At 51.3% G+C, this 24,018-nt stretch overlaps 1 protein-coding gene and 1 long non-coding RNA gene across 2 annotated transcripts in view; both read left to right on the forward strand.

Annotated features, from left to right (window-relative positions):
- Positions 1 to 91: 91 nt before the first annotated feature.
- LOC121917027 lies at positions 92 to 1,663 on the forward strand. The gene is made up of 3 exons (XR_006100936.1): positions 92 to 206; positions 987 to 1,069; positions 1,559 to 1,663. It is a non-coding gene; the product is annotated as an uncharacterized LOC121917027 (long non-coding RNA).
- Positions 1,659 to 24,018, forward strand: part of LOC121916989 (maestro heat-like repeat-containing protein family member 2A) — a 23,152-nt gene continuing 792 nt past the window's right edge. Inside the window, exons 1-39 of the mRNA XM_042442581.1 lie at positions 1,659 to 1,707; positions 2,256 to 2,381; positions 2,670 to 2,838; positions 3,661 to 3,759; positions 4,386 to 4,537; positions 4,897 to 5,040; positions 5,956 to 6,048; positions 6,624 to 6,708; positions 6,843 to 6,956; positions 7,756 to 7,829; positions 8,008 to 8,127; positions 8,600 to 8,710; positions 9,213 to 9,351; positions 9,667 to 9,707; positions 10,334 to 10,475; positions 10,699 to 10,751; positions 10,846 to 10,989; positions 11,090 to 11,209; positions 11,913 to 12,035; positions 12,436 to 12,594; positions 13,219 to 13,344; positions 13,548 to 13,627; positions 14,081 to 14,189; positions 14,531 to 14,626; positions 15,249 to 15,353; positions 15,681 to 15,804; positions 16,240 to 16,355; positions 16,752 to 16,904; positions 17,406 to 17,560; positions 17,973 to 18,123; positions 18,448 to 18,641; positions 18,941 to 19,069; positions 19,246 to 19,363; positions 20,139 to 20,285; positions 20,905 to 21,090; positions 21,552 to 21,710; positions 22,192 to 22,332; positions 22,659 to 22,761; positions 23,006 to 23,071. Of these exons, the coding sequence (XP_042298515.1) occupies positions 1,672 to 1,707; positions 2,256 to 2,381; positions 2,670 to 2,838; positions 3,661 to 3,759; positions 4,386 to 4,537; positions 4,897 to 5,040; positions 5,956 to 6,048; positions 6,624 to 6,708; positions 6,843 to 6,956; positions 7,756 to 7,829; positions 8,008 to 8,127; positions 8,600 to 8,710; positions 9,213 to 9,351; positions 9,667 to 9,707; positions 10,334 to 10,475; positions 10,699 to 10,751; positions 10,846 to 10,989; positions 11,090 to 11,209; positions 11,913 to 12,035; positions 12,436 to 12,594; positions 13,219 to 13,344; positions 13,548 to 13,627; positions 14,081 to 14,189; positions 14,531 to 14,626; positions 15,249 to 15,353; positions 15,681 to 15,804; positions 16,240 to 16,355; positions 16,752 to 16,904; positions 17,406 to 17,560; positions 17,973 to 18,123; positions 18,448 to 18,641; positions 18,941 to 19,069; positions 19,246 to 19,363; positions 20,139 to 20,285; positions 20,905 to 21,090; positions 21,552 to 21,710; positions 22,192 to 22,332; positions 22,659 to 22,761; positions 23,006 to 23,071 (4,702 nt within the window). The 5' untranslated portion in view covers positions 1,659 to 1,671. The remainder of the gene's footprint in view (positions 1,708 to 2,255; positions 2,382 to 2,669; positions 2,839 to 3,660; positions 3,760 to 4,385; positions 4,538 to 4,896; positions 5,041 to 5,955; positions 6,049 to 6,623; positions 6,709 to 6,842; positions 6,957 to 7,755; positions 7,830 to 8,007; positions 8,128 to 8,599; positions 8,711 to 9,212; positions 9,352 to 9,666; positions 9,708 to 10,333; positions 10,476 to 10,698; positions 10,752 to 10,845; positions 10,990 to 11,089; positions 11,210 to 11,912; positions 12,036 to 12,435; positions 12,595 to 13,218; positions 13,345 to 13,547; positions 13,628 to 14,080; positions 14,190 to 14,530; positions 14,627 to 15,248; positions 15,354 to 15,680; positions 15,805 to 16,239; positions 16,356 to 16,751; positions 16,905 to 17,405; positions 17,561 to 17,972; positions 18,124 to 18,447; positions 18,642 to 18,940; positions 19,070 to 19,245; positions 19,364 to 20,138; positions 20,286 to 20,904; positions 21,091 to 21,551; positions 21,711 to 22,191; positions 22,333 to 22,658; positions 22,762 to 23,005; positions 23,072 to 24,018) is intronic.

The following is a 24,018-nucleotide window of genomic DNA, read 5'->3' on the forward strand; positions in this document are numbered from 1 at the left end:
TCCCCCTTGGAGGCTTTCTATTGCTTGGATCCCACAACCTTCCTGACCATGATGTCACAGAGCCCCCCAGTTCCATGAGCCCAGCTAGCCAGGACTCATCTCTTGGAAACCCAGCGGTTGCCTCAACTCTCTCTTTTCCTCTTCATAGGCAGCCTTTTTGCGCTGAGGAGAATTTAGACTAGCTCTAAGTGTTTGGCCATTACAAAGTGAGATTTGAAGCCCCCCTCCTTTAAGGGTGAGAGGAGGGAGGGAGCTGGCCAGCCCACAGTGGCTTCTCTTGCTGGTTTTGCCATCCCTTGGGCACAAGGGTTCTTGCACAAGCCAGTGCTTGGCTTCAAGGCGAGTGATGGTCCCTTCTTGGTAGTGAATTAATCTTTTGCATGGGTTTGCACAGAGTTACATTCTTAAACTTCTGCAGGAAAGGCTGGCTTTGCAGAACCAGCCTGGTTTGCTTGCTTCCCCATAAAGTACCTCAGAGATGGGCTTTGACACCAGCATGGAGAAGCTGCACATAAGGATGAAGGGTGAATCCTTCCAGCTGGATTTCCAGCAGTGCAAGACCACCCTAGAGGGTACCTCCCAGTGCCACCCCAACGGGCAGGAAAGTGACCTCTGGACATTTGTGCCCTTGGCTTCTCATGGCTGTTGCAATGGGCTGTTTGGAGATGAGAGTGAGGACATGCCTGACCCATCCCTGGGCAGCTTGACATCCCTGGCCCTGCCATGCCAAACCTGGAGAGTGCCAACAAGCACTTAAGTCCAGTGCCAAGTTGAAGGATGGCATTGATTAAAGATGCTTCTAATAACTTACCAAAATCTGTACAGACGCACGGTTCCAATCTCTCCTGGTTTGTTTTCAATATAACCTGGATTAATAGGCTTTTAGACTATGCAAAGCAGTCCTTCTTGTTTCAAATTGTTCTAAATTTCTCTGAAAGCTTATGATGAAAGGCTAAAATATAAATACTTTAATTAATAAATAAAAGGTGGTGGAAAGCTACCGACGTGGATTGTCTGCCCACCGGGCAAAATGAAGAGATGGCCGAGGAGGGAGACCCATCCGATGAAGGTAAGTGGCTCAGAGCTCCTCAGGATGGATGAGAGGAGAACCCAAAAGTGGCGCAGGAAAACAGCCCTTTGGAGGTTGCAGTTCCTCCAGGGTAAAATGCAACTCTGGGCTGTGATTTTTGTCCTGCCATTTTGCAGCACATCCAACCATGCCAGTGCCATTCTGGTTTATGAGCCATTGGCAGCTGGTCGCTAGAGAGTTTGCAAACAAGGGAGAAGCAACTGTAAACCAATGGGTACAAATATGGTGCCATTCCCCGGCACTTTGGTTGTAAATGTTTGTGGGTCCCCCATATCATATAGTTTATGAAGCACTGCCATAGACAGCGCTGCACCCATTGATATGAAAGACCAGGGTGGCTTTGTATCTTTTCATTGCCAGTGTTCCTGCAGGGAAATGCCACTTTCCCCGGATGATGGGGAACGGCAGTGAATTTTTGGGCTGGTGATTGCTGCCTCTTCCTTGCTCACCTTCCCAACCAAATCTCAGGTCACCTCTGCTCCATCTGCTGCCGCCTGCCACTGCCATCTCTGGAAGCGGGCAACCAGACCGAGGAGGCTGACCACAATGCTGGCGTGACCCACAGCCAACCCACGCTGGTGATGACGGCCCTCACGGCCACGATCCATCAGGATGAGGTACGAAGAATCGCTTTCCCCCCAAGCCCTGGCTCCACCTTTGGCTTGGCATCCTCTGGTCCAAACAGGAGCATCTCTGCGTCCAAGTTCCTCTCTCCTCTTCCCATTTTCCCCTTTCCGCCTTGGCTTCCTTCAGTTGTTGCAAACTGTTCAAAATGCATTAACTCAAGAGGGAGGGAATAGGAGGAAATGGCAGAATCCTGCCTTCTCAATTGGCTCCGGCAAAAGCAAACTGCTGCAGCCTCTCCCAGCTTGTCTGTTCTTCCTCACTGATAACTCTTGCCATCTTGACCACACTCTGCTGTTGCTTGGCTGCACGTGTCCTGGGTCTCGTCTGTGAAATGTTGGGAGGGCATGTGGTTTTACGTTCAGGGATGGCTGAAACAGGGACACACAGTGACCACTGGGCTCTGCCATGGACAGTCAGTGTGGCTCCGCAGGGTTTTCTCCCTGCCCTCTTTACCGTTTGCAGAGGGAACTAGGAGGTCATCTATTCCACTCCAAAGACCCTTTGCTCCATGCCTGGACCTGGTTCCTCCTCTCCATAGGTTTCTGCCTGGCAAAAGGTAGCCGTCTACCGCTGTCTCCAAGCCCTGTTGAACCACGGCCTGAAGGTGGGACCCACCTGCAGGTTCTTTGCAGTCACCTCTGGGCACCTGAGGATGCCTCTCCTGGTAAGCCTTTTCCAATGGTGGTTCATTGAGTGCTGAGATTTGAGCCTCTTTGGAGCCTCCAGCCTGGGCGAATGGCTGGCTTGGGACCACTTTGAATGGGAGGAAGGACATTCTGCGCATGCTCAGAGTCAGGGGGAACTGGTTAGTACTTGGATGGGAGACCACCAAAGAACAGGTGTCATTTCAGAGGAAGGAACTTGAAAAAGCACTTGTGAGGAGGATTCCTTGCCCAGTAAAACCCTGTGAGAAATCCATGCATCTTCACATCTGACACATTGCTTTCCGCAGGGGGAGGAAGGGCCCCGGAGGTTCCAGGCAGCCGCCAGCAACACCCTTGCAAGGTTGGCCCGCCACCACTTCAATCCTGTCATGACGGAGCTTCAGCACTACCTCAAACCCTTTGTGCAGCCAGACGAGTTCACCCTCCTCACTTTGGGAAAGATTGCGGCCACCAACGGTAAGATGACAGGAGGTCCTATGGATGGACTTTTCCCCACACCAGGAAGATCAGAAACATGGTTACACTAAGTGTCAGATCAAAACAAACAGTCTACTACCGGCCCTCCATATCCACAGATTCAACCGTCCACAGCTTTAAAATACCCCAAAAATATTCCAAAAAGCAAACCTTGATTTTGCCATTTTATATACAGGACACCATTTTACTACCCCATTGTATACACTGGGACTTGAACATCTATGGATGCTCATCCATGGATTTTGGTATACATGGATCGGGGCCCTGGAACCAAAGCCCAGCAGAGATCAAGGACCCACTGTATTAAGAACAAAGGGGCATCAATGAACAGCTCACAGTCCCTTAATATGGAGGTCTTTAAGCAGAGGCTGGATGGCCATCTGTCGGGGATGCTTTGATTGAGATTTCCTGCATGGCAGGAATTTGGGCTGGTTGGCCCTTGGGGTCTCTTCCAACTCTATGATTCTAATATCCAGTAATCTTCCCAGAGGCTCAGAGCAGCCACAGCTGTGAAGACCCTGCCTTCCATCTCCCCCTCTTTCTCCAGACTCCTTTTGCTATTATTGCCATAATAGCAATGGATGGAGGTCAGAAGCATTCCCAGGTAGAGGGGCTTTACCCTTTGCTCCTGCATCTGAAAGGTCGGCTTTCTCCTCTGTGCTCACCTTCTTCCCTGAAACCAGCACCCCTTTTTTTGTTCCTGGTTATAGTCCAAACTTGCAAGGAGCTGGGCAAGGTAATGAATCCAGAATCCCCAAAATACATTATAGCTCTTTTCAAATTCTTCTTTCCACCCTTCAGTGTTCAGCTGCATCCCCTTCTTGGGCATCACCTTGACCACCCTGCAGACCGTCACCCGCTGGATGGAGGATGGCCAGAGGCGCCAGGCTCTCTGCAAAGGTGAGGGGTCCCTGCCTTGCTGAATGCCCCTTTGGGGTCCAAGGGAGTGGAGGGGGGTTCCTGTTGTGGGACAAGGAAGGGCATTCATTCATGTTGATCCAACAAGGACAGAGCCTTCTGGGGATTACCTGCCTTCACCACAAGCATGGTAGGATGGACATGGCCTAAGTGGCATCTTTAAACTGTCTAAATGGTTTTAACAATATTTAGATTCAGAGGTAGCCATGCTGGCTCTGCAGCAAAATACAACAAAATCCAAAATGCCCCTTCAGTGAGACTTTGTTCAGCCAACCAAAAGGCAGAAAATGCATTACGCTCTCTCTTTGAAAGTTGACCCTCAACAATCTCTTATGCCAACAAGGCAAAGAAGAGAAGAGTCCCATTATGATGCCAGCGCTTCCCTTTTTCTTCTCCTGGATGAGTTTCATCTCCTTTTCCTGACAAAGAAGCCACTGAGCTTCTCAGGCTTGCATACTGTCCTTTGTGCCTCTTGGTTGCCTGGTAAAGGTATTGTACTGCTAATGTGTAATTGGGATTTTGCAGTAAGCAGTTTTGTGTGGATCCAGTTGTTCCAATATGTTCATCCTCCTCTCTTTCTCTCCTGCCCACTGTCTGACTCCCTGAAGCCTTGAAGCAGATGTGCCAGGCCATCCGGATCTACCTGCGGAAGTGGGAGAGGATCTCGTACCCCCGCATCAGTGTCCAGCAGTTCTCCACTTATCTCTTCCCACTCTATGCCTGCATCGCCCGTACCTGGCTCCCTGAAAGGGACCCCCTGGTAAGGAAGGAACTGCTGCCCCAATGGGTTCACACCCCTAGAAAGGACCCTGCCCACAGGGACCCTGGCACTATTGTTGTTGTTGTTGTTGTTGTGAATTGCCCTTGAGTTGACTTCGACCCATGATGACCCTGTGGATGAGACACCTTCCAAAACCCCTGTCGTCCTAAACCTCTCCGCTCTCAGGTCCTGCAGGCTCAGGACTAATGGCTGCCCATAATCTCTCTCTCTGGTTGTGCAGACCTGATGTGCGGGACCCATGGCTGTCTGACTTGAGGGGAAAGAGGATGGCAAGGGGAGAGGGGCTGGTATAAAGGCAGCTTCATCCATCCATGCCTCCATGCCTCCCTCCCTGGCAGGTGAAGCTGGCTGTGCTGAAGGCGCTGAGGCCCATGCTGAGCATCCTCCTGCCCAGGACGGACTTCCAGATGGAGATCCACCAGGATATCCTTCTGCTGGCAGCGCAGGGCGAAAGCAGCGTGGAGCCCTTCCTTGTCACGCAGGTGCCCACAGCGGGGGGCTTTGAAAGCGGGCATAGCAGCAAAGAGTCCCATCAGAGCGCTTTGGAAAATACCCTTTAAAAGTGACATCTCAAAGCAACTAGGAAAACTAACTTTAAAAAGCAAAAAGTTACTCCCTGGCTTCCTTCCTACTTGTGACATTACTTTTGCAGCATGGCTTTCTTCTGCCCTTGATCCCTAATAAAAGGCAACATTTTGCTGGTAGCCGTGTTGCTTTCTAACTTGTTCCTCCCAGGCTCTGATCTCTCCTGCTTTCCTCCCTTCGGAGGCCTCCAAAGCAAGGAGGGAAGGAGGGAGGGGACCATTGGGCTTCCTTGCAAAGCAAATCCCAAAATCTCAGGGTCACTGCAGAGAAGGTCCTGCATCCGCTGGGCTTTCCTCCTTGGACCAAGTGCTATTCCCCCTTGGCTCTTGCTTGCTTTCACCTTCCCATCTTTTGCTCCAAATAAAGTGGGGTGCAGAGGAACTGGGGTTGCTTTGGCCATCTTTGGTGTGAGCTGCCTTTGCCTCCGCAGATGGGCTTTGGAGTCCTTGTTAGCATCCTGGCCCAATGATAACAGCTGTTGCATGATGTTGAAAGGGTGCATTTGTATAAGTGCCTTTGCTGAGGGATCACTTTTTGCATCAGCTGGGCAGTTTTAAGAAAATATAAAGTGAATGTTCCTGTTGCTCACTTGCTTGCATACTTCTCATCGCTGACGGGGGTGAACCAGGTCATGTTTGCACCCTCTGGTTTTCTTGGTTTGCTTCTGGGAACCCACCTTCCATGGGCCTTGCTGTGTGGGGGATGCACCCAGCCCAAAGGCTCCCCATATATTCCAGCCATGGGGAATCCGATCACTGCTCAGGCATAATCTGGGTAGAGCTCAAAGATTCAGATTCCGATGCTTGTTACAGATACTGGCCCAGATCTTGGAAGCGTCTCTCGTGAACAGCAACCCCATCCCACGGACGCACGTGGAGCCCCTCGCGTGCACCCTGACCCGCCAGGTAACGTTGGGGGCATTGCAGACCCCACAGATGAGCAGAAGCAGCAGCTCTCAATGGGGCAGTTGGGTTGCTGCTTCAGGAACAACAGTCAGACCACTGCAGGACTCAGTGCAGGAATCCAATGCTAAAATCCTCTTCAGAGATTAAAACCTGCAAACAAAAGCAGATCGAAATAATAATAATAATAATAATCATAATAATAATAATAAATACCCCAATGATGGATAAATTGGCAGGTTCCCTCCAGTTCTGACTGCAAGCAGAAGCTGGGTGGGAAGAGAAGCAGTTGCCACATATTAAGTGAAACTTTGGAAAGCGGCTCCTTTGGCGTATATCTCCTTGTGTCCCATGGTTGGCTGGGGGATTCTGGGAGTTGTAGTCCCCAAAAGCCAGCTCCTGGAACTCTGGTTTTCTGGAGTCTAGATATCACAACAGTAGTGCCAGAATAGAGCAAAGCAGACTGTAGTGATGCAACCTGAACCTCTCCCGCAATGATGCAGTTGCAGTTTCCTTCCTAGATAATGCAACCTGCCCCTCTCTTTTTTCCTTCCTTCCTCCTTTCCTTCCTTCCCCAGATCAGCTCCGGAGATCACCAGCACCCGCCCCGATGGCACAGGCAGGAGAACTGCGCAGAGATCTCCCATATCTTCTTGCAGCTGGGTATGAAGGAGGCTGCACCCCACTTGCACAGCTGGGCACAGATTCGGGGGGAAGGAAGGGCCTGGAAGGGCACAGGTTGGCACTGCATTGCAGCTGCAGCTGCTGTGCCTTGGCTTCTCTCCTCCTTCCTGCAGCCCGCTTGCATCCCTCGGAGCTGCTGAGGGTTTTCCAGAAGAAGCTGGAAGAAGGCCAAGAGGGCGTCCGCCTGGTGGTGCTCCGTTCGTTGTCCGAAATCGTTGGCGCTCAGTGTAAGGACTGGGGAAAGAAGACAGCCAGGGGCATGGAAGTGCTGAATGGGAAGGGAATCTCCAAGGGGCACCTAGTCGGACCCATGGGGCAATGTAGGCTTCTGCAGCTTACAGCATCCTTGAGTGCATTATTGAATGGTGGAGCTGGAGGGGAAATCCCGGGGCCATCCAACACAACCTCCTTCCCATTGTGCAAGACGTCTTCAGCTGAAGCTTCCCTGAGCAAAAGAGAACCCATTGTGTTCCGAGTTAGTTCATTGTTCCTCTGTCAAACAACCCTTCATATCAGGATGATCTTCCCAAAGTTTAGTTGAAATCCTCTTTCTCCTTTCATGTATTTTCAAATCCTACCTCTCTGGAGCAGCAGAAAACAAGCTCACCTCCATCTTCCATGTGAAGCTGGCCCATCTGAGATGGCTCTGATAAGATGGCACCTTTCTCAAATGCGTTGGGCCTTCTGTCCGGGGGTCTTGCAAGAGGGCAACGGTTTGGGGAAGTGGGCTGTGAACTGCAACAACTTGAACCTTTTCCCCTTTCAAAATGTTGTTTTTTAACCACATGATTAATGTAGCAGAATCCATTACACTTCACACGGTGGACTGGCAAAAATGGATTTCCTTGGTTGGGTGATGTACGAGCCAGAATTAAAAGGCTGATCATTCCAGCGGTCAGCTGGCCCTGTTTAGTTGGCTTTGTCTTTGAGGCACAAGAAGCCAGTCCCAAATGGAAACCTTTCAGGGCAGAAAGCCAACATCCATTCCAGTGGTTTATGACAGTCTCCCTTGTTTTCCTCTTTCAGTTCCTGAGCTCTGGAGCCGGAGGATGCTTTGTGTGAAAGTGGTGAAAGTCGTTCTGGCTGACAATGAGACCCAGGTGAGGGCCATTTGGCTGGACTCTGAACAAAGACGTGCTCAGGGTACAGAAACCTAGGGTACAGGGTACAGAAACCTAAGACCTGGCTATCATGAGAACACAAGTGTGCTGGCAGCCATTATGGAGACCCCAGAAGTGGCTCTGGTTGCATTCTTCACCCTGTTTCTCTGGCCGCCAGGTCCGTCTGGCCACACTCCAGGTCATTGGGCAGCTCCTGCGTGCTGGCTACTTGGAGAAAGTGGAAGGCTGGTCCTTGAACTACATCTCTCTGCAGCTAGCCATGTCTGCCCATCGACTGGTAAGATTGCGCAGGTGGATTTCACTTTGGGGTGATTGGGGGGTGGGGTGCTGGGGGCCCAAATGCATGAGCCCTCCCCTGCAATAACCCCAGGGGCACATGGGGCATGCTTTCTCCCATCTTGATGTATGGCTGGTCTATGGGAGAGCTTGAATATCCAACCAAGGACTGGGACCACACTTCCCTGAAAGACCAGGCCCACAGATTCTGGACCTACAGCAACATGTCTAGATACTCTGAGGGTGTCTGCAGCTCCTGGGTTCCTTCCACGGTTTGGGCTGAGCACTGTCTGGTTGGGAGGATGGAGGTACAAAATGGACCCCAGTCTACTTGCCCCAGTTGCATGATCAGACAGGAGGTCTGGTGTCTTCATGGGTGAGCCTGCCATTGGCCATGCTGGAGAGAGAATTCTGAGAGCCACCATCTGAAGAAGTGATATTTCCAAGTACTGTAACCCCCCGCTTTCTTTCAGATGCACCCAACACAGAAGCTCCCTTTGGGTGGCCTGGAGGAGAAAGCGATGGAGAGAGTCGGCACTGAGGCCCTCCATGTTGCGGTCGCTTCAGGGAGACAAGGCAGCCAGGTGGGCAGAGAGAGAGATGAACTGCCTGCAGGCTTCTGGATGTTTTAGTAAAGGAACACTTGCATAGGAAGAGAACTCCAGAGGAAAAGGAAGAGGAGCATGTGCAGAGAGCAATGCCCTTCACAATGTGCAGGCACTAGAACAGGCGTCCCATCCAGGGGTGCAGCTGTGAGCAGGCAGGAAAATGGGAAATGAGGCATTGTGCTCCCAAATAAAACTGCTTCCAAACACAGCCATGACTTTTCCCTTCTATCCCCAAATTGCAGAGAGGCAGACACTGAAAAACATTCACACCTAGAATCAGACATTTATATTTGGAGGAACAGGGCCCCCATTCCTTGCTTCCCCAACATATCCTTGCGAAGGGAGATCAGGGCAACCCCAGGATTGCTTGGAAGGAGAGGGACCTATGGGGCAGGATGGGGTGAGGGCCACCTCCCTGAGGGAGGAAGGGGCTTTGGGGGGATCCCAGCCTCTGACTCTCCTCTTCCCTACTTTGCAGGAGTTATGGGTGCGTCTGCTGGACTATGTCCTTCAGCCCCATTACACCGGAGTGGCCACCCCTCTGTGCCACAGCCTGACCCTTCTGGCGGAGCAACGGTGGCGGAAGGTCCTTCAGAGTCCAGATGGCCTGGAGGCAGGTGGGTGATGGCCAGGGGTCCCGGCTGGACCTCTCCCTTGGGTGGGCGCAACCTCAGAAGTGGATCCCAAAGGATACCTTTGTGGGCAGCCAGAGGTTGAGGAGCACCATCCATAACAGAACCAGCCTTTATGTTAAAAATACAGTGGGCCCTTGGTATCTGCTGGGTTTTGGTTCCAGTAGCCCCCTTGGATACCATTGACTCAGGTCCTGTTATGTACAATAGTGTAGTAAAATGGTGGTCCCCCTTTCCTCCTGTCCTGCTTTTCTTCTTACACCTCCTTCCCTCTTCCTTCCTTCTTTCTCTCCCTCTCAGGAAATGTTCCGACTCCCCAGGAATTGATGGCTCGGCTCTTGGTAAGTGATGGCGGCAGAAGAAAGCTCTGCCTTTGCAGCCTACAAAAAAGCAATTCAGGGGGAGGGGTTTTGTTGTTTGACTTTGGGGGCATTTGGGGTTCCCTTGCTAGGATGAGAGTAGAACACATTCCACAAAACAGTGTGCACCCCAGGAAGGCTTTTTTGTCACAGTGAAAGCATGCAATGATCAAAGTGGCTGGGCTGTTGTCGGTGTGTGCCATATGCCACAACCTTATGGAAACCCGAAGGTGATCCTATCATGAAGTTTTCTTGGCAAGATTTCCCATCGCTTTGTCCCATAGAATCATAGAATCATAGAATAATAGAGTTGGAAGAGACCCCAAGGGCCATCTAGTCCAACCCCATTCTGCCATGCAGGAAATCCAAATCAAATCATCCCCGACAGAATATGTGCTTTTCAAAGTAGGCAGGAAACCTAAATAACTCTTGGCTGGCTTTGGAGGAATCATGCTAGCCCTTTCCAGAAATCAGTAGCCACATTTCTGAATCAAGCAGAGTTCCCAAAGGCAGTCCCACATAAACCACATTACATTAGTGTGGCATGAGATATATTTTCCTTGCATTACCTTGCTTTCTCTCCCAATCTTCATTTTTCCATCCGGCAGAGCCTGGCGGTCTCCCCCTTGGAAGGATCTGGCCGAGGGTCAGCCGCGCTGCTCCTGCTCAACGCCTTGCGTCCGGAGATGTTTAAGGATGTGGCCGAAAACTGGTGGGTGGAAGTGCCGATCATGGTCCGCTACCTGGAAGGTGAGAGGAGAGAGATTGTCCCTGTACCTGCCATGGATGTTGGGCCTTAGAGTTTGTGATGAGACTTTTAAAAAAGCCATTGGTCTCAGTTACACATTTTCTATAGTCTATGATAACATGCAGTTATTCTATAGTCTATGATAATTCTTATTAGTAGTAGTAGTAGTAATGTCTTTCCTCACTTCCCTGGCTGATGCTGTGTATGCTCTCTGTCTCATTGAAGGGCGCACCAAGTATACCCTGCCATTGTCTGCATGGGAGAAGAAGCTCTTGGAGGTAACACTTGGCGCTTCCCAAGGGGGTCTTCCCAAGGTACCAGGACCCCCAATACCTTGCTTCCTATCCCACTTTCTCTTGGGTGCCTCTGCAGTTCCTGAAGAAGTCCATACAACAAAAGAGGAGCGGAAGAATAGAGGAGGAAGAGGAGGAAAAAGAAGATGGCTGCTGGAACCTGGTCCTGGCCAAGGAACTCAGCAGACAGAGGCAACTCTGGCCCGGCTCCTCCACAGAGCAAGTTAGTGCCCACTGCCTTGGGAGAAAAGGCCATGGAGGGGCTGCTGCTTTGTGGGGGCCCCCACCAGGCCCTACATGACTGATGCTCCTCTGACCCCCAGGCGTTCCTCTGCAAGGCCACAGGGGTAGCTCTGGCTGCGGCCAGAGATGCCGAAGGGGTGACAGGGCACCTGCTGGATCTGCTCTTGCACACGGATTACACCAATGAAGGCCAGCAGAAGGTAAGCGCTGTGAATTGGGGGTCCCCGTTTGCCTCTGAGGGTCCCGGCTCCTGCACCCCATCTCCTGAGTGGAGCTCTGGATCCTGTGGGTTTGGGGAGAGGGATGGAGGGCGGAGGGCTGGATGGGACCCCCAAAAAACCAGGGGGGGAAATGAAGTAGCTCTTTCCCATGGCTCTGTATCTCTCCCCGAGGGCCTGTGTTTTATCTAATTCCAAGGGCTATATCTAAATCTATTTAGATATCTTTTTCTAGTCAAATCCGTTTCTGGGAATGAAGCAGTCATCCTCTTGCCCTGAATCAACTTCCCAGAGTCTTTTTGTTACTTGTTTTATTTCATTTTCATTCCGAAGACGGATCACAAGATAAAAACATTTCTTAAAATTTTTTTGCAATAAGAAGACTAAGAATCTCTGTTTCAAGAAAGTAAGCAGTGTTCAGCCATCTTTCCCAGGCCACCAATATATATTTTGTGCACACACCCTCCCCTTTTATATATATGTTTTATATACAGTATATATATGTGTGTGTGTGTGTGTATTCCTTGAAATAAGGTGTTTCCCAGCACCCCAAATCTGTTCCTTTGACACAGCTGTCTATTAGCTGATGATGCCACCTGTTCATGCAGTTAACCCTAACTCCATTTCTAACTCCTTCTAGCCCTGGCCCTAAACCCTAACCCTAACCCTCTTGTCTGGCCTGCAGGGCATGGGCTGGTGCTTGGCCTACTGTGCGGAGGGTCACCTGGCGGAGGTCTTGGAAGCCCTGGGCCGCTTTGAGGCAGAAATCTCTGAGGAAGAGGATTCCACCTGCCGGCTCTGCGGCCAGGTCCAGACTTTCCTTGGGACTCCCTTTCACTCCCTGTGTCCCCACTTTCCTCTCCTTGCCCACTTACTAGAGCAGAGCGTCCAGGTGCCAACATAGACCAGTCTTCCGCAGCTTGTTTCCCTCCATGGGCATTTGACTGCCACTCCTAGCTGGCAATGATGGGGGACATTGTCCAGAGGGAAGCTGACCAGTTTGTTGGTCTTCTTGGCCAGCACCACCTCCAGTCTTTGACAAAAGGTCTTGAAGCCAGGCTTTTCCAACTGCATGGTGTGTCCCTAAGCCTTTCTGCATGTTGAAACATGGGACATGCTCTCCTGGCAGGGTCTCCTTGGAAGGACCCTCCGAAGAGGGGTCCGTGAGCCTCCTAAAGGCCCAGCCAGCCTCCCTTTTCCCTTTGCAGGGCTTGCCTCAGCCGGAGAAGAGTGGCGTGAAGAGTGCCCTCCTGGGCCTCTATGGTAGTGCCATTAGCCATGCCCCCCGGGAACAGCTTCTGCCTCCTTTGCTGGGGAGAATCGTTGGCCGGATGCTGCACCACTACCTGACTGCAGGAGGCCTGGAGGTGAGGGACGGCCCTTGGCCCCAGGAGCCAGATGGGGCCCCAGAGAGACTGACCTACAGACTCACTTGGCTGGAGAGCTGGAAGGGTTCCCTGGGGTCATCTATATACCTATATCTATATAGATATACCCCAGGTCGGGGAATTGGTGGCTCTTGAAAGCAACTGCACCAGGGAGTTTAGAAATGTGCTGCTGCCTGTGTTATTCTGGTGGAGAGGGAATGTTAAAACGATGTAATTGTTATTAATGAAACTGATAAGAACGGAGATGATGGTGGTGATGGTGGTGGTGTGATAGTGATGATGATGATGATGATGATGATGATGATATTAATAATGGAGGTATTAATAATAGCACAGATAATAGTATTAGGACATCATAATACTAATGCTAGTACTGCTAATATTAATAATAATAGCACTCCTACCAGGAATGGTTCTTCCAGGCAGAACTACCTCGCAGGGATGTGGTGAGGGTGGCAGAAGCTAGTGACGTGACTTTGAATCAGGGCCCCAGCCTTGTTCAGAGAAATGCCTCGTCCTTCGCACCCCACACCAAAGATGGGGTCCCTCCTTTGCCCCCTTCCGCGGCTTCTTCTCCATCCCTACCCTTCTTTCTCCTTCCAGAGAGCTAAAGGAGACACTGGACTGGCCCTGAGCTTTGCCCGGAGCGTGTCTGAGGTCAGCCTTGCCATCCAGGGCCTGGGGGACGTCCAGATGCCCCAAAAGCGAGACCTCCTGGACCATCTTGTGGTGAGTGCTAACTATGGAGAGGGGGAGGCCGAAATAGGAGAGGGAAATGTCTCTGCCACAGCCCAAGGAAGCTATTTTTCTCAACTGAAACTCCCAGAATCCCCCAACCAGATTCTGGGAGCTGCAGCTGAGAAAAATAACTTTCTGAGCTCCTTTAAGAGGAGTAGAAAGCTGAGGCTTTCCTTGTCTGTCTTTTCTTCCAGGCCCTCCTCAAAGCTCAGCCCCTGGACCACCTGGACTCCCCTATTTGCCAAGAGACAATGGTTGCCCTCCGGCACTTGAGGCAAGTCCCTCTTTCAGAGATGACCACCCTAACTTTCTTCCTCAATTTCTCTCTCTCTTTTGGATCCATGTTGCTGAGCATGCACAGACAAATGTGCAAGTCCCATAAAAGCCACAGAGATGGGCCTCAGCAATCTGAAGTGTCAGGAGGCAGCCAGGGGAAGAACCAGGGGAAGACCCAAAGGACCCTTGCCCCCCGGAGCCTCCAGCCAAGGAAGACCACCGGCCCCTGCATGGGAAAGCAAAATGGCAACAGGGAAAGAACCAGCTGGTGGCGTGGGGGGGAGGGGGCTGCCATCTTTTCCCTTGGCCCTTAGGTGCTATGCCATGCCCCCGAAAGGGAGGCATCTGGATGAGGCCAGTGTGTCCTTGAGGGAGGCTTTTTTCTTTATCTTTCCTCCAACCTCCAAGAAATGGGTTGGGGGGCTCAAGCTGCTTCCTTCTGTCTCCCCAGCCGGGTGCCGGAGGCGCTGAGCCCCGAGGAGAACTTGAGGCTGGCAGAGCTCTGCCTGGGCCACCTCTTTGCCCTCCCGCCTTCAGGGCTTGTGGAAGATGCCAGTCAGGTGAGCAAGTGCTGGAGCATCCTGCCCCAAATTTTGGAAGCCAGAAGTTCAAAGTACAGTGGGTCCTCCACATTCACTGGGGTTAAGAGTGCAGGACTCCTGTGAAAGTGGGAAAACTGCAAATTACATATATATAAGTATATATATATATATATATATATATATATATATATATATATATAGGTTTCCATGGTCAAGCAAGGAATCAAACCCCAATCTCCAGGGTCCCAATCCTACACTCAAACCACTAGACCATGCAGGTTCTCTTGACTTTAATTTTTAAAAGCTATGTTACCCATCTCTGACCCACCGGTGGCTGCCGGTTCTTTTCTGCTTTCCAGGCTCTGTACCGGGGGGCCTTGAGGGCCCTGTCGGACCTGGTGGAGACCCTTCTGGATGATCGAGAGGTCTCAGGGTGGCTCCAGCAAGTCTTGCAGGTGAGCAGAGCAGGAGGATGGCCCCCTTCCTCAACACCAAGCTTCTAGACCTCAGTGTGACATCTCTTGGTTGCCCGCACACAGATGTCCTTGCTCCAGACCCTTTGCCACAGAAGAAGCCCAGCACCTTATGCAGTTCATACTAAAACCCAGAGCAGACTCACCATGCCCTGGACACTGGGCTGATGTATGTGTTGTTCCGAAATAACGGAAGGGTTTCCTCCTCAGCAGGACTTGATAGATTCTAAAGAGACACTCTTTTCCTCTGATGTCCTGCAAAGAGAGAAAGAACAATTTCATAGGCATCAATGTCTGTTCAATAGGAACAGCTGCCTCTAAATTTCCCAGTTCCTGCTGGGACTCTTTGTTCCTCACAACTGTTCATCCTTCCTAACTGGCAGGCTCTCCATGTTCATGTGCTTTGTGGGGTTCCCTTTTTCACCCCTTTTTGCCTTTGGTTATCTGGACTACTGGCCTCTGGGCTGGCTGAGAGTTTCCTCCATGCTCCCCTTCATCTTCATGAACCTGGCTTGACCCACTTGGATCTGCTTTCTCTTGACCAGCCTCTCTGGGCCCTTGGTAGGCATGGGATAAGGACACTCCATTCCCATTTCCCCCACAGCTCCTGGGCTACTGCCTGGCATCTGAGAGGGAATGGGAGCGTGCCCGGTCTGTCCAACTTGGCACCCACTTGCTCAGGGCCCGGCGCCAGAAGACCAAGACTCTGGTGAGTATGTCTCATCATCCGCAGACCCGGATCCTCTGCCATCACCACCCAATGCCTTGCAGAGACTCCTCAGCAAGGAATACTCCCTCTTGCAAATCCCAAAGGCTTGCTCCAGGTTTGATGCAAGCAACTTTTCCAGATTTGTCCTGTCTACTAGCATTGCTTTTGGCTGGTAAAGGTTTTATCTTTAATCCCATCTGGGGAGCTGCGTGGTTTGTAATGGAAGGGCTTTTACGGTGCTATTTTATTTGTAATGGCTATCTTTAAACGGCTTCTAATTTAATAAGTCATGTAAATACCTCCTACTTTCTGCTGTTCTCTTCTCAGCCACAGGCCCAGTGGGGTTCCTTCAGCCTCCTGGTTGGGGCACTGGTACCATTGACTTACGACACACTGGGCACCATCCGCCAAGGCGTATCTGACTGCATTGGGATCCTACTGAGCCTCCAAGGTGAGTGACGTGATTGGAAAAGAGATTTTGTACAGATGTTTGCATCAGAGACAGGCCAAGTCAAGACCACCCCAAACCTGAGAACAAAGGGTGACTCCTCAATGAGCTGGGCAAGGCTCAGTGGCCTTACAAGGAGCAGCCCCACATAATGCCACTGAGTGGCATACCTGGAGGCCACAGATGCACAGAGTATGTCATTCAGATCAAAAACACCAAAGAGGCAAGTATAGATGCACACACCCTCTGAGATTCCTACCCCTCATCTTGAGGACTGAAGGAAGGACTCCAGATCTGGCAACGCTGAGGGCAACTACAGGGTGGTTGCCCAGTGATGCCAGTGCTAATGGACAACCTATTAAAGGCACCCCCATTTTGCCATGTGGGGCAGAGCTTGGATGCCACCCATGCCCTCTTTGCTGTGGATGTTTCTTGCAGGTGCCACTCTCCCTCAGAAGCTCAAAAGTGAGGGATGGCGGCTGCGCTGCATCCGACAGGATATCTACCGCAAGAGCACCAAGAGGATTCAGGCTGCCTCTCGCCAACTGGCCAAGGTAGGGGAGATTTTTGGAGACCCAGTGGCAGATTGTTCCAAAATTCAGCCTCTTTCCCCCTCGCTCCTGCTTTTGCTTTTCCTGCCAGGAAGGCTCCTGGGATCGCACTTTGGACTCAGCAATGTGCCCAGTGAAGCACAGCTATGGGGCCAGCCCCAGAATCCATGTGGCACTCCTCCCTGCTCCAAGGGACATAGCTTATTGGCCCAGGGGCATGACGAAGTGCTCCCAAGTGTGGCTGACATCTTGTCTGTCACGGTGGGCACCTGGCGGTCCCCATCAACTAGGCACCCTTCCAATCCATAGGTCTCACCTCAAAAGAGGAGTAGGACAGAAGTGCTGAACAATGGTGGGCCCCTTGTGACCATGTTCCTCCTGTGCCCCTTCCATCTCCAGGTGGTCAGCTGGTCCTTGCCCCCCGAGGAGATCCTGCCCTTCCTCCGGGTCTTGATGGAGCAACTGGGGGCCATCAGTGCCCACTGTGACCAGGCCACCCTTCTGTGGTTTGAGGTGGCTGTAACAGAACGGGAAATGGACCTGGAGGACAAGGTAAGACTGGGCTGTGGGGAGAGAACATCCATGGGGCATATTAAGCCTGGAGGGGAAAGGTGATCATCTCCAGGAGTAGCCAAAGGTTGGCAAAAGCTGACCAGTGGAGAGAGTCCACTCCTGCCATGGTGTCCTGTCCTCCTTCTTTGCATCCCTTGGGAGATCACACTGTGCGGATGTTTAGACTTTTCCCTGTAGGACTAGGCACTAGATCTTTGGCTTAAAACTGAAAACTGCTTGCACATTTGTTTTGTTTTGTTTTACGTTATTACATCTGCCCAGTGTTTTGGACGACAACTCACTTAAGCTCTTGCCATCGGCTGTGGTGGATGGGGCTTCTGGGACTTGGTGCCCTGAATATCTGGAAGGGCTAATACTCCTCTACCCAGCGATGTGAGCAAAAGCTTCATTGGATGATGGGGCTCATAAGTGTATAAATACACGGGGAAGGAGAGACGTGTGGCCCACAGGTTTTTCACCCTTGTCCTCTCCTCTTCCCAGATTTGTAACCTGGTCAGCGTCATTTGCTCCCAGCTGCAGCACTCTGAGGAGCCCAATCTGCGCCAGGGCCTGGCCTGTGCCGTCTGCGTTTTGGCTGAGCACCACTGCAAGGCCACCTGTGCCACTCTCCTGGAACAGGCGCTGCTTCCCCTGAGGTGCGTCTTTGGCAAAGAGAGAGGAGGGTTGCTTCAGGCAGATGGTTTCTGGTTCTTGGGGGGTGTTTTATCATCCTTTCTACTGAGCTGGAGGCTCAGTATGGCCTAAGCTTTGGAGCATAGAAGGAAGCAAGTGTTTCTCCACTTACAAAATGTCATTCTGAACACTCTTGGGTTTGTCATTCCTTCGCTTGGACTGTTGCTCTCAGAATCCCCTGCCAGCCAGTCCAACACATCTGGAGGCCAGAAGCTTCTGGAGGGGGCAAAGCCAGTTAGCTCCCAGAGTCATGCTGAAGAAGGGGTGGACCTCTGGATGTCAGTGACTACACACCTCATGATCCCCAACAATTGGCCAGACTGGGTGGGGATGATGGGAAGTAGAGTCTGACCATCATGGCGCCATTCCCAGCAGGACAAGGAAGAAACTTTGGACTGCGCTCGCCACTTACAAGGATCTCTCAGTCCCAGTCTTGAAGCTTTTGTTCAGCTGGCTGAAAGCAGGCAAAGGAAGGAAAAGAGGAGGAGGAGGAGAAGAAGAAGTCCATGTCCCTGACTGTGTGCCGGTAAGAGCTCAGGCTTGTAGGTCTGGAGAGGCTTTGGGGGCAGATCCCTTTTCCCTCATAGGGCTGTGGCAGGTTCAGCATCTTCGATAGTGTTCTGGAAGGTATGGACAAAACCCCAAAGTAGATTCACCACCTCACTAACATGGGAGCCCTTACTTTGCATGCAAATGGTTCCTCAGAGAGCAGGTTCCCCATCAAAGGATCCCTGCAAAGCTTGAGGTGGGGAAAGACATCTCCTTGAATGCTTTGAAAGCTGTTCCCAGGCCCAGTCAACCACGACAGCCTCTTCTTATGCCATCTTTTCCCCCCTTTCCACTGGTCCAGGTGCTGGTTGCCCTCCAGGATGTGGTCCTGGCTCTAGACAGCTGCACTGGGCTGTTCTCCCTCCTCTCTGCCCTCTGCTGCACTCTCCTGTGGCAACTTAGCCAAGAAGAGGGCGATGAGATGCCAACAGCGGAAACCTCTTCTGTTTCGGAAGAAAACAGGCAGCATCGAGCAGGACCACTGGAGCTTCGTGGGTAAGGTCCCTGCCTCTTTCTCCATTGCTTCTCCCTTCCTTCTCTGCACCAAGGAACTCCCCAAAGTGATGATGGATCCTCTTCCCCAAGAAGTTTGGGACCTTGGAGAGCTCCCTCAAAGTTTAGGTTGCAGCCCAAAGCTCTCTGGGGGCTCTTCCAAGGCCTCCTCCAAAGAGGGTTTCTCCCCTTGACTCTCCCTTGAGCCCACTCTTTCTCTCCCCTTCTCCATCCACTGCAGCCCCCTGACTTTGCAAGGAGAGCCATTTCCTCATCCTCTGTGGCTTTTCTCCTCCTTCTAGCTTGTCCGTTGGGGTGTTGCAGGCTGTGTTCAGCAAAGCTTCTCCTGAGGCTACGGTGGACCTGGGAGGCACCTGGACTGTCCTGATGAAACCAGGGTACAGCCTCAAGGGCGCCGCCCTCCTGGGCAGGTGAGGGAAGAGGGATTTGCAAAGAGGAGGGGAAAGGTCTGGCACTTAGAATTATGTCTGTGTTGTCTTGGGAAGATTTGGGAAGCTTCTTGGCTGCAGGACAGTCATGTGAAGAGGAGGAGGTTGTGGTATTTGTGGTCTGGGTCGCCTGGCACACTTCTGCTTCCCCTTCCCAGGGCCTTCTTAACATGCCCAGAGGACCCCTTCCTGGATGGGCTGCTGCGTCGCCTCCTCCCTTCCCTGCGCTCCTCTAGAGCAGCCTCCAAGGACCTCAGCCTGGCCTTCTGCACGGAGGTGAGATTGTATCTTGGGCAAACATCCAAGGGTAGCCGTCTTGGCCCTATAGCCATTCCAGTAACAACAAAAATCCACCCAACAGTGATACCTTTATCAAGCCAACCAAAATTCACAGCGTACATCTTGCAAGCTTTTCAGGCAAAGGGTTTACAAACCAAATGGGAGGAAAAAACCCAAAGCTGTTACCGGCCTGCATTTTGCTGTTTCTCTTCTTAGTTAAGATGGTCTGGAGGGGCAGATCTTGCAGACTGGTGTCTCCTCCTTTGGCAAATCTAAGGGGAGATTCTCAAAGTCCAGGAAACTGAACATCCATTTACAACACAAAAAGAGACTTCCTTTGGAATCCAGCATGACTCCCTCCTTTCTGAGGCTTTTCTTGCTAGTCATTAAGCCTGAGGGAAGCATTTCAGGTGTTTGGAATGGGGGGTTTCAACACTAAAGCCCAAAGCAGTGGGATCATGGAGTGCAGCCAACTGGGGGACCCAAGTGGGACACATTAGACTTCCAAGAAGGCCAGATCTAGTCTTAGGTGTTGAGATTCTCCCCTATGGTTCAGAGAGGACCTCTTCCCTTCTCACTGTCCTGGATGCATCTTCTCCATCTTCCTTCTTCCGCCTTACTTCTTTTCAGATATTCTACAAGTCTATGTTTTGTTTTATACTTTAAACAAATGAGTGCTCATTGAACAGATTTTGGGCAGATGCCTCCTTCCAGCCTGGCCTTCAAGGCTCCCCATTTGGGGAGATTAATGCTTGTCTTGGGGGTCTTCCAGCTCTCAGGGCTCCTGTTGCATCGCAGACCAGAGACCCTTCCGCTCCTCCTGCAAGGCTGGCTGGCCAGGGCCAAGGATGGGGGGCCCTCCATGCGGTCTGTCTCTGTCCGAGGGCTGGGGAACGTAGTGGAGACCACTCCGCAAGAGGTAGGGCGACCGGACACAAGAAGAATGGCTATGGCACATGAAGAAGGGGCACTGTGCATGCACAATATCTTAGAGCAGTGATTCCCAGACCTGGATTCTCCAGACGATTTGGACTTCTGCTCCCAGAATTCCTGGCTGTTGGCCTAAGTGGCTGGGATTTATGAAAGGGCCAAGGTTTGTCTTAGACTGTAGCAATAAAGCAGCTCCAATATATAACCAGAATGATCTCAGTTGGAAAAGGAGCCGAGGTCTTGCAATACAGTCGACTCTGGTCATGGGCCTTTTGTGAATGCTGGCAAATGGGATCTCCTTTGCTCAGTCTTGGGATGCTTGAATAGCCAATAAGGTAAACCCGGAAGATGCAAGACAAAACTGATGATGCCCATCTTCAGTTTTCAGAAGAACAAAGGGAGGAAGAGACAAGATTGGGAAGGGAGAGAGGGAGGGAGGAGCAGTAGGTAGAAAGACAAGGTGGGGATTGCTGCACATTGACCCAGTATTATTTCTGCTGCACCCCAGGCTTCTCCTGCTAAGAGCAAAAGGTTTGGGGGTATTGGATGCTACATTTTTTGTGGGGCGGTCAGCTTAACCAGTGACAGAGAGGATGATCTCTTTGCAGGCAAAGCAGCACCAGGAATCCTTGCTGGCGACTCTCCTCCAAGCAGCAGGCGACCCCACAAGCCCTGAGGTGGCCAGGGAGGGCCTGGATGCCCTGCGCAAAGTGGTGGCGAGCGGATGCTTTGGAAAGCACAGCAGACATATGCTCCAAGCCATGGCCAGCCAGGCGCAGGAGCACTTCTGGCATGTGAGTTGGGTGGCCCTTGGAGTCCCTCACTGAGAGCTTTCCTTTGGCTTTGGTTTTGGTCCCAAAAAATCAGACTGAAGGCTTTCTTAAATCTGGCTTCTCAATACTGTTGGGCCTCCAAGGAAACCAGGATGGGGCAGGATTGTGTGGTTGATGGTAGAGGCTATATAAAACCGTGGTGACTAGGAAGCCCAAGCTTGGAGTCGCGCCCTTTCAGTGGGACTACAACCCACAACATCCCCATCCAAAGGGTGGTCAAAGGATTCCTCAGTTGGAAAAAAGAACTTTTTGGGACTTCCAGAGTCTTCCAAAAGTTACCCTTTGGGAGGAATCTAAGACTGAGATACAGATGTCTACCATGCAATGCCAATGGTCATTATAGTCTGCACCTCACCCTTATAGTGAGCCCAGCCTTCTTGCTTATCAGTTTCACCCTTCTTTTTCTCTTTCTTTTCTTGCAGATGAATGGCGACCTTCGCACAGCTGCCTTTCAGCTCCTTGGGCAGCTGGCCGTCGTGGTGACACCAAAACACACCACGTCCTTTGCCAAAGTGGTTGTCAGAGGCAGCCTGGCTGCTCTCCTGGTGCACCTGAAGGACTCAAACCTTGTTGTGGCCATGGTGAGACCCTCCAAAAAAGATGAATTCCCCCACAAAAACCAAACCCTCTGTCTCTCTGTGCACCTCAACGTTAGACCTTTGAAGGGTTCTTCGTCTTTAGACTCATGCTCCCAGAATCCCATTGGCGACCAAAGTGGGAAAGGGTCTGGAAACAAACCTTATGGGAAATGGTTGAGGGAGCCAAGTCAGCTTAGCCTAGAGAGGTAATACAATGCCAGGCACTTTTAAATACCTGAAAGGCCTCCATCACAGTTGGAGGTGGATGAGAGCTTGCTTTCTGCTGCTCTGGAGGGCAGGACTTGAATCCAGCCCATTCAGATTCCAAGAAAGAAGAGTCTCTGGCCTTAGGAAGACTGTCCTGGTGGAGCAACAGGCTAACTCTGAAGAAAGTAGGGACAATTCTGAACCAGGGCTGGAGGGCTCCCTATGGCAAGGATGCTTCCCTGACTGCTTCTTGACTTGTGTCCATCTCTTCCTCCAGGCCTGCTGGGGGGCACTGGGGGCATGTGCCCCATTTGTGGGATTGCAGGACCTCCTGGCCGACATGCACGCTTGGCTGCTCCTGATGGACGTCTCCGGGGCATATCACTCTCGCCTGATGGAACGCGTCTGCCGGCATTTGGTGAGGGAACCAAGCTCTTGCAGGGTTGGAGTCTGGAATATGGGTCCTGGGGTCCTTGTTAGCACCATGGCCGAACGTTAACTGCTGTCCAGTGGCATGAAAGAATTCATTTGTACGAGTGACTTTTGTTGGGTACTTTTCGGGTTGTCTTTGCAGTCGGAGGCTGGGAAAATATATGAAGGAGGCTAGGAATGGACTCGGGAGGGGATTTCTCTGGTTTGCTGACCTGCTCCTTGTCCAGCCCTCTTAGCTATATAGAGAAGGACACTGGGCATTTTGATTTATTTTTCTTCCCTGCTCCTTTCCTTCTTTCCTTCCTTCCATAGGCTCTAACTGACCCGGGACTGCTGGAAACCATCCTGGCTGAGGTGCCCCAGTCTCTGTCCTGTGCTTGGGAGGAGATCCAGCTGGCAGCATGCAAACTGGCAGGTGTGCCCCCCACAAACGCCCCTCACATTGTGAGCAAGGAAGGAGGAGGTCAGAGAGGTTGCCCCCTCTCCCCATCCTTTGGGGGCAGAGGTGGGCACAGGCCTGACCAAATTTCTTCCTCCCTTCCACTCTCTGGTACCTATAGAATCGGAGGAGGAACAGAAAGGGTGGGAGGTCTACATTGGGTGAGGCTGTCCTCTTCACCATCCAGGCTGAACTCTTTCTTTTCCTTTCCCTGGATAAGGAATCCTCATGGAGACCATGGACACGCTCCGCCTTGGACGCCTGGACCTGGAGCCCCTCTTGCAAGGTATGGTTGCCAGCCCTAGACCTTGGGGTCCTGGTGAAGGAGGATCTGCTTCTGAGGATGGTAAAGGGGGGTCCTTGCAATGGTGGCGGTCCCCTTGGCGTCCAGTTGGGCTACACAAGAGATTTCTTCCTGTTGGTACGCTTGACTTTTTTTAGAGTAGACTCATGGAATCAGTGAGATTTACACGAATGATGGTTTACTATTCAATGAGTCTGCTTTTAGTTGGCCAATAGGATTCTGTCCAAAATGCACAAGGGGCCAGGTCCACATTTACACACAAATGCCAGATTTAAGCTGGTCTAACCAGTCCTTTCAGTGGGGTTGGTGAGAAATGTGCTGAAATACACAGGCCAAGCTTTTGCAGCTCTGGGTTCTAGTCCGAGCTTAAAAGCAGCGACCCACAATAGGTTCAGCACTTTGGAAAGCCCTAGAAATAAGCACAACCAAACCTGCTGGAGTTGATTCAGCACCAGGGATGTCACTCAGCACTGATTTTCTTCTCCTCGAGAAACAAGTCATGTTAGCAAAATGTAGAGACTCTCATCAGTTATGGTTTTTTTCATTAGGGTTCTCAACACTTGGAAAACATGTTTTTCAACCATGTTTGGAATATTCCCCCCCCCAAGAGAGAGTACAGCTATCCCTCCATATTTGCAGATTTGATTATTCATGGATTTGATGAATATGTTCCTCTCTAGGAATGCCTAGGTCCTCCAGTGCAACTCTGTGGTCAACTTTAACTAAACGTTACACTGAAAGACCTATAGAGATTCCTAGAGAGGACACTTTTCTTGGCACTTGTAGCTCCTCCAGTGCAACTCTATGGTCAACTTTAACCAAAAGTCACACTGAAGGACCTTTAGAGATTCCTAGAGAGGACACTTTTCTTGGCACTTGTAGCTCCTCCAGTGCAACTCTATGGTCAACTTTAACCAAAAGTCACACTG

Source organism: Sceloporus undulatus, chromosome 11, assembly GCF_019175285.1.
Source record: "Sceloporus undulatus isolate JIND9_A2432 ecotype Alabama chromosome 11, SceUnd_v1.1, whole genome shotgun sequence".
Taxonomy (NCBI): domain Eukaryota; kingdom Metazoa; phylum Chordata; class Lepidosauria; order Squamata; family Phrynosomatidae; genus Sceloporus; species Sceloporus undulatus.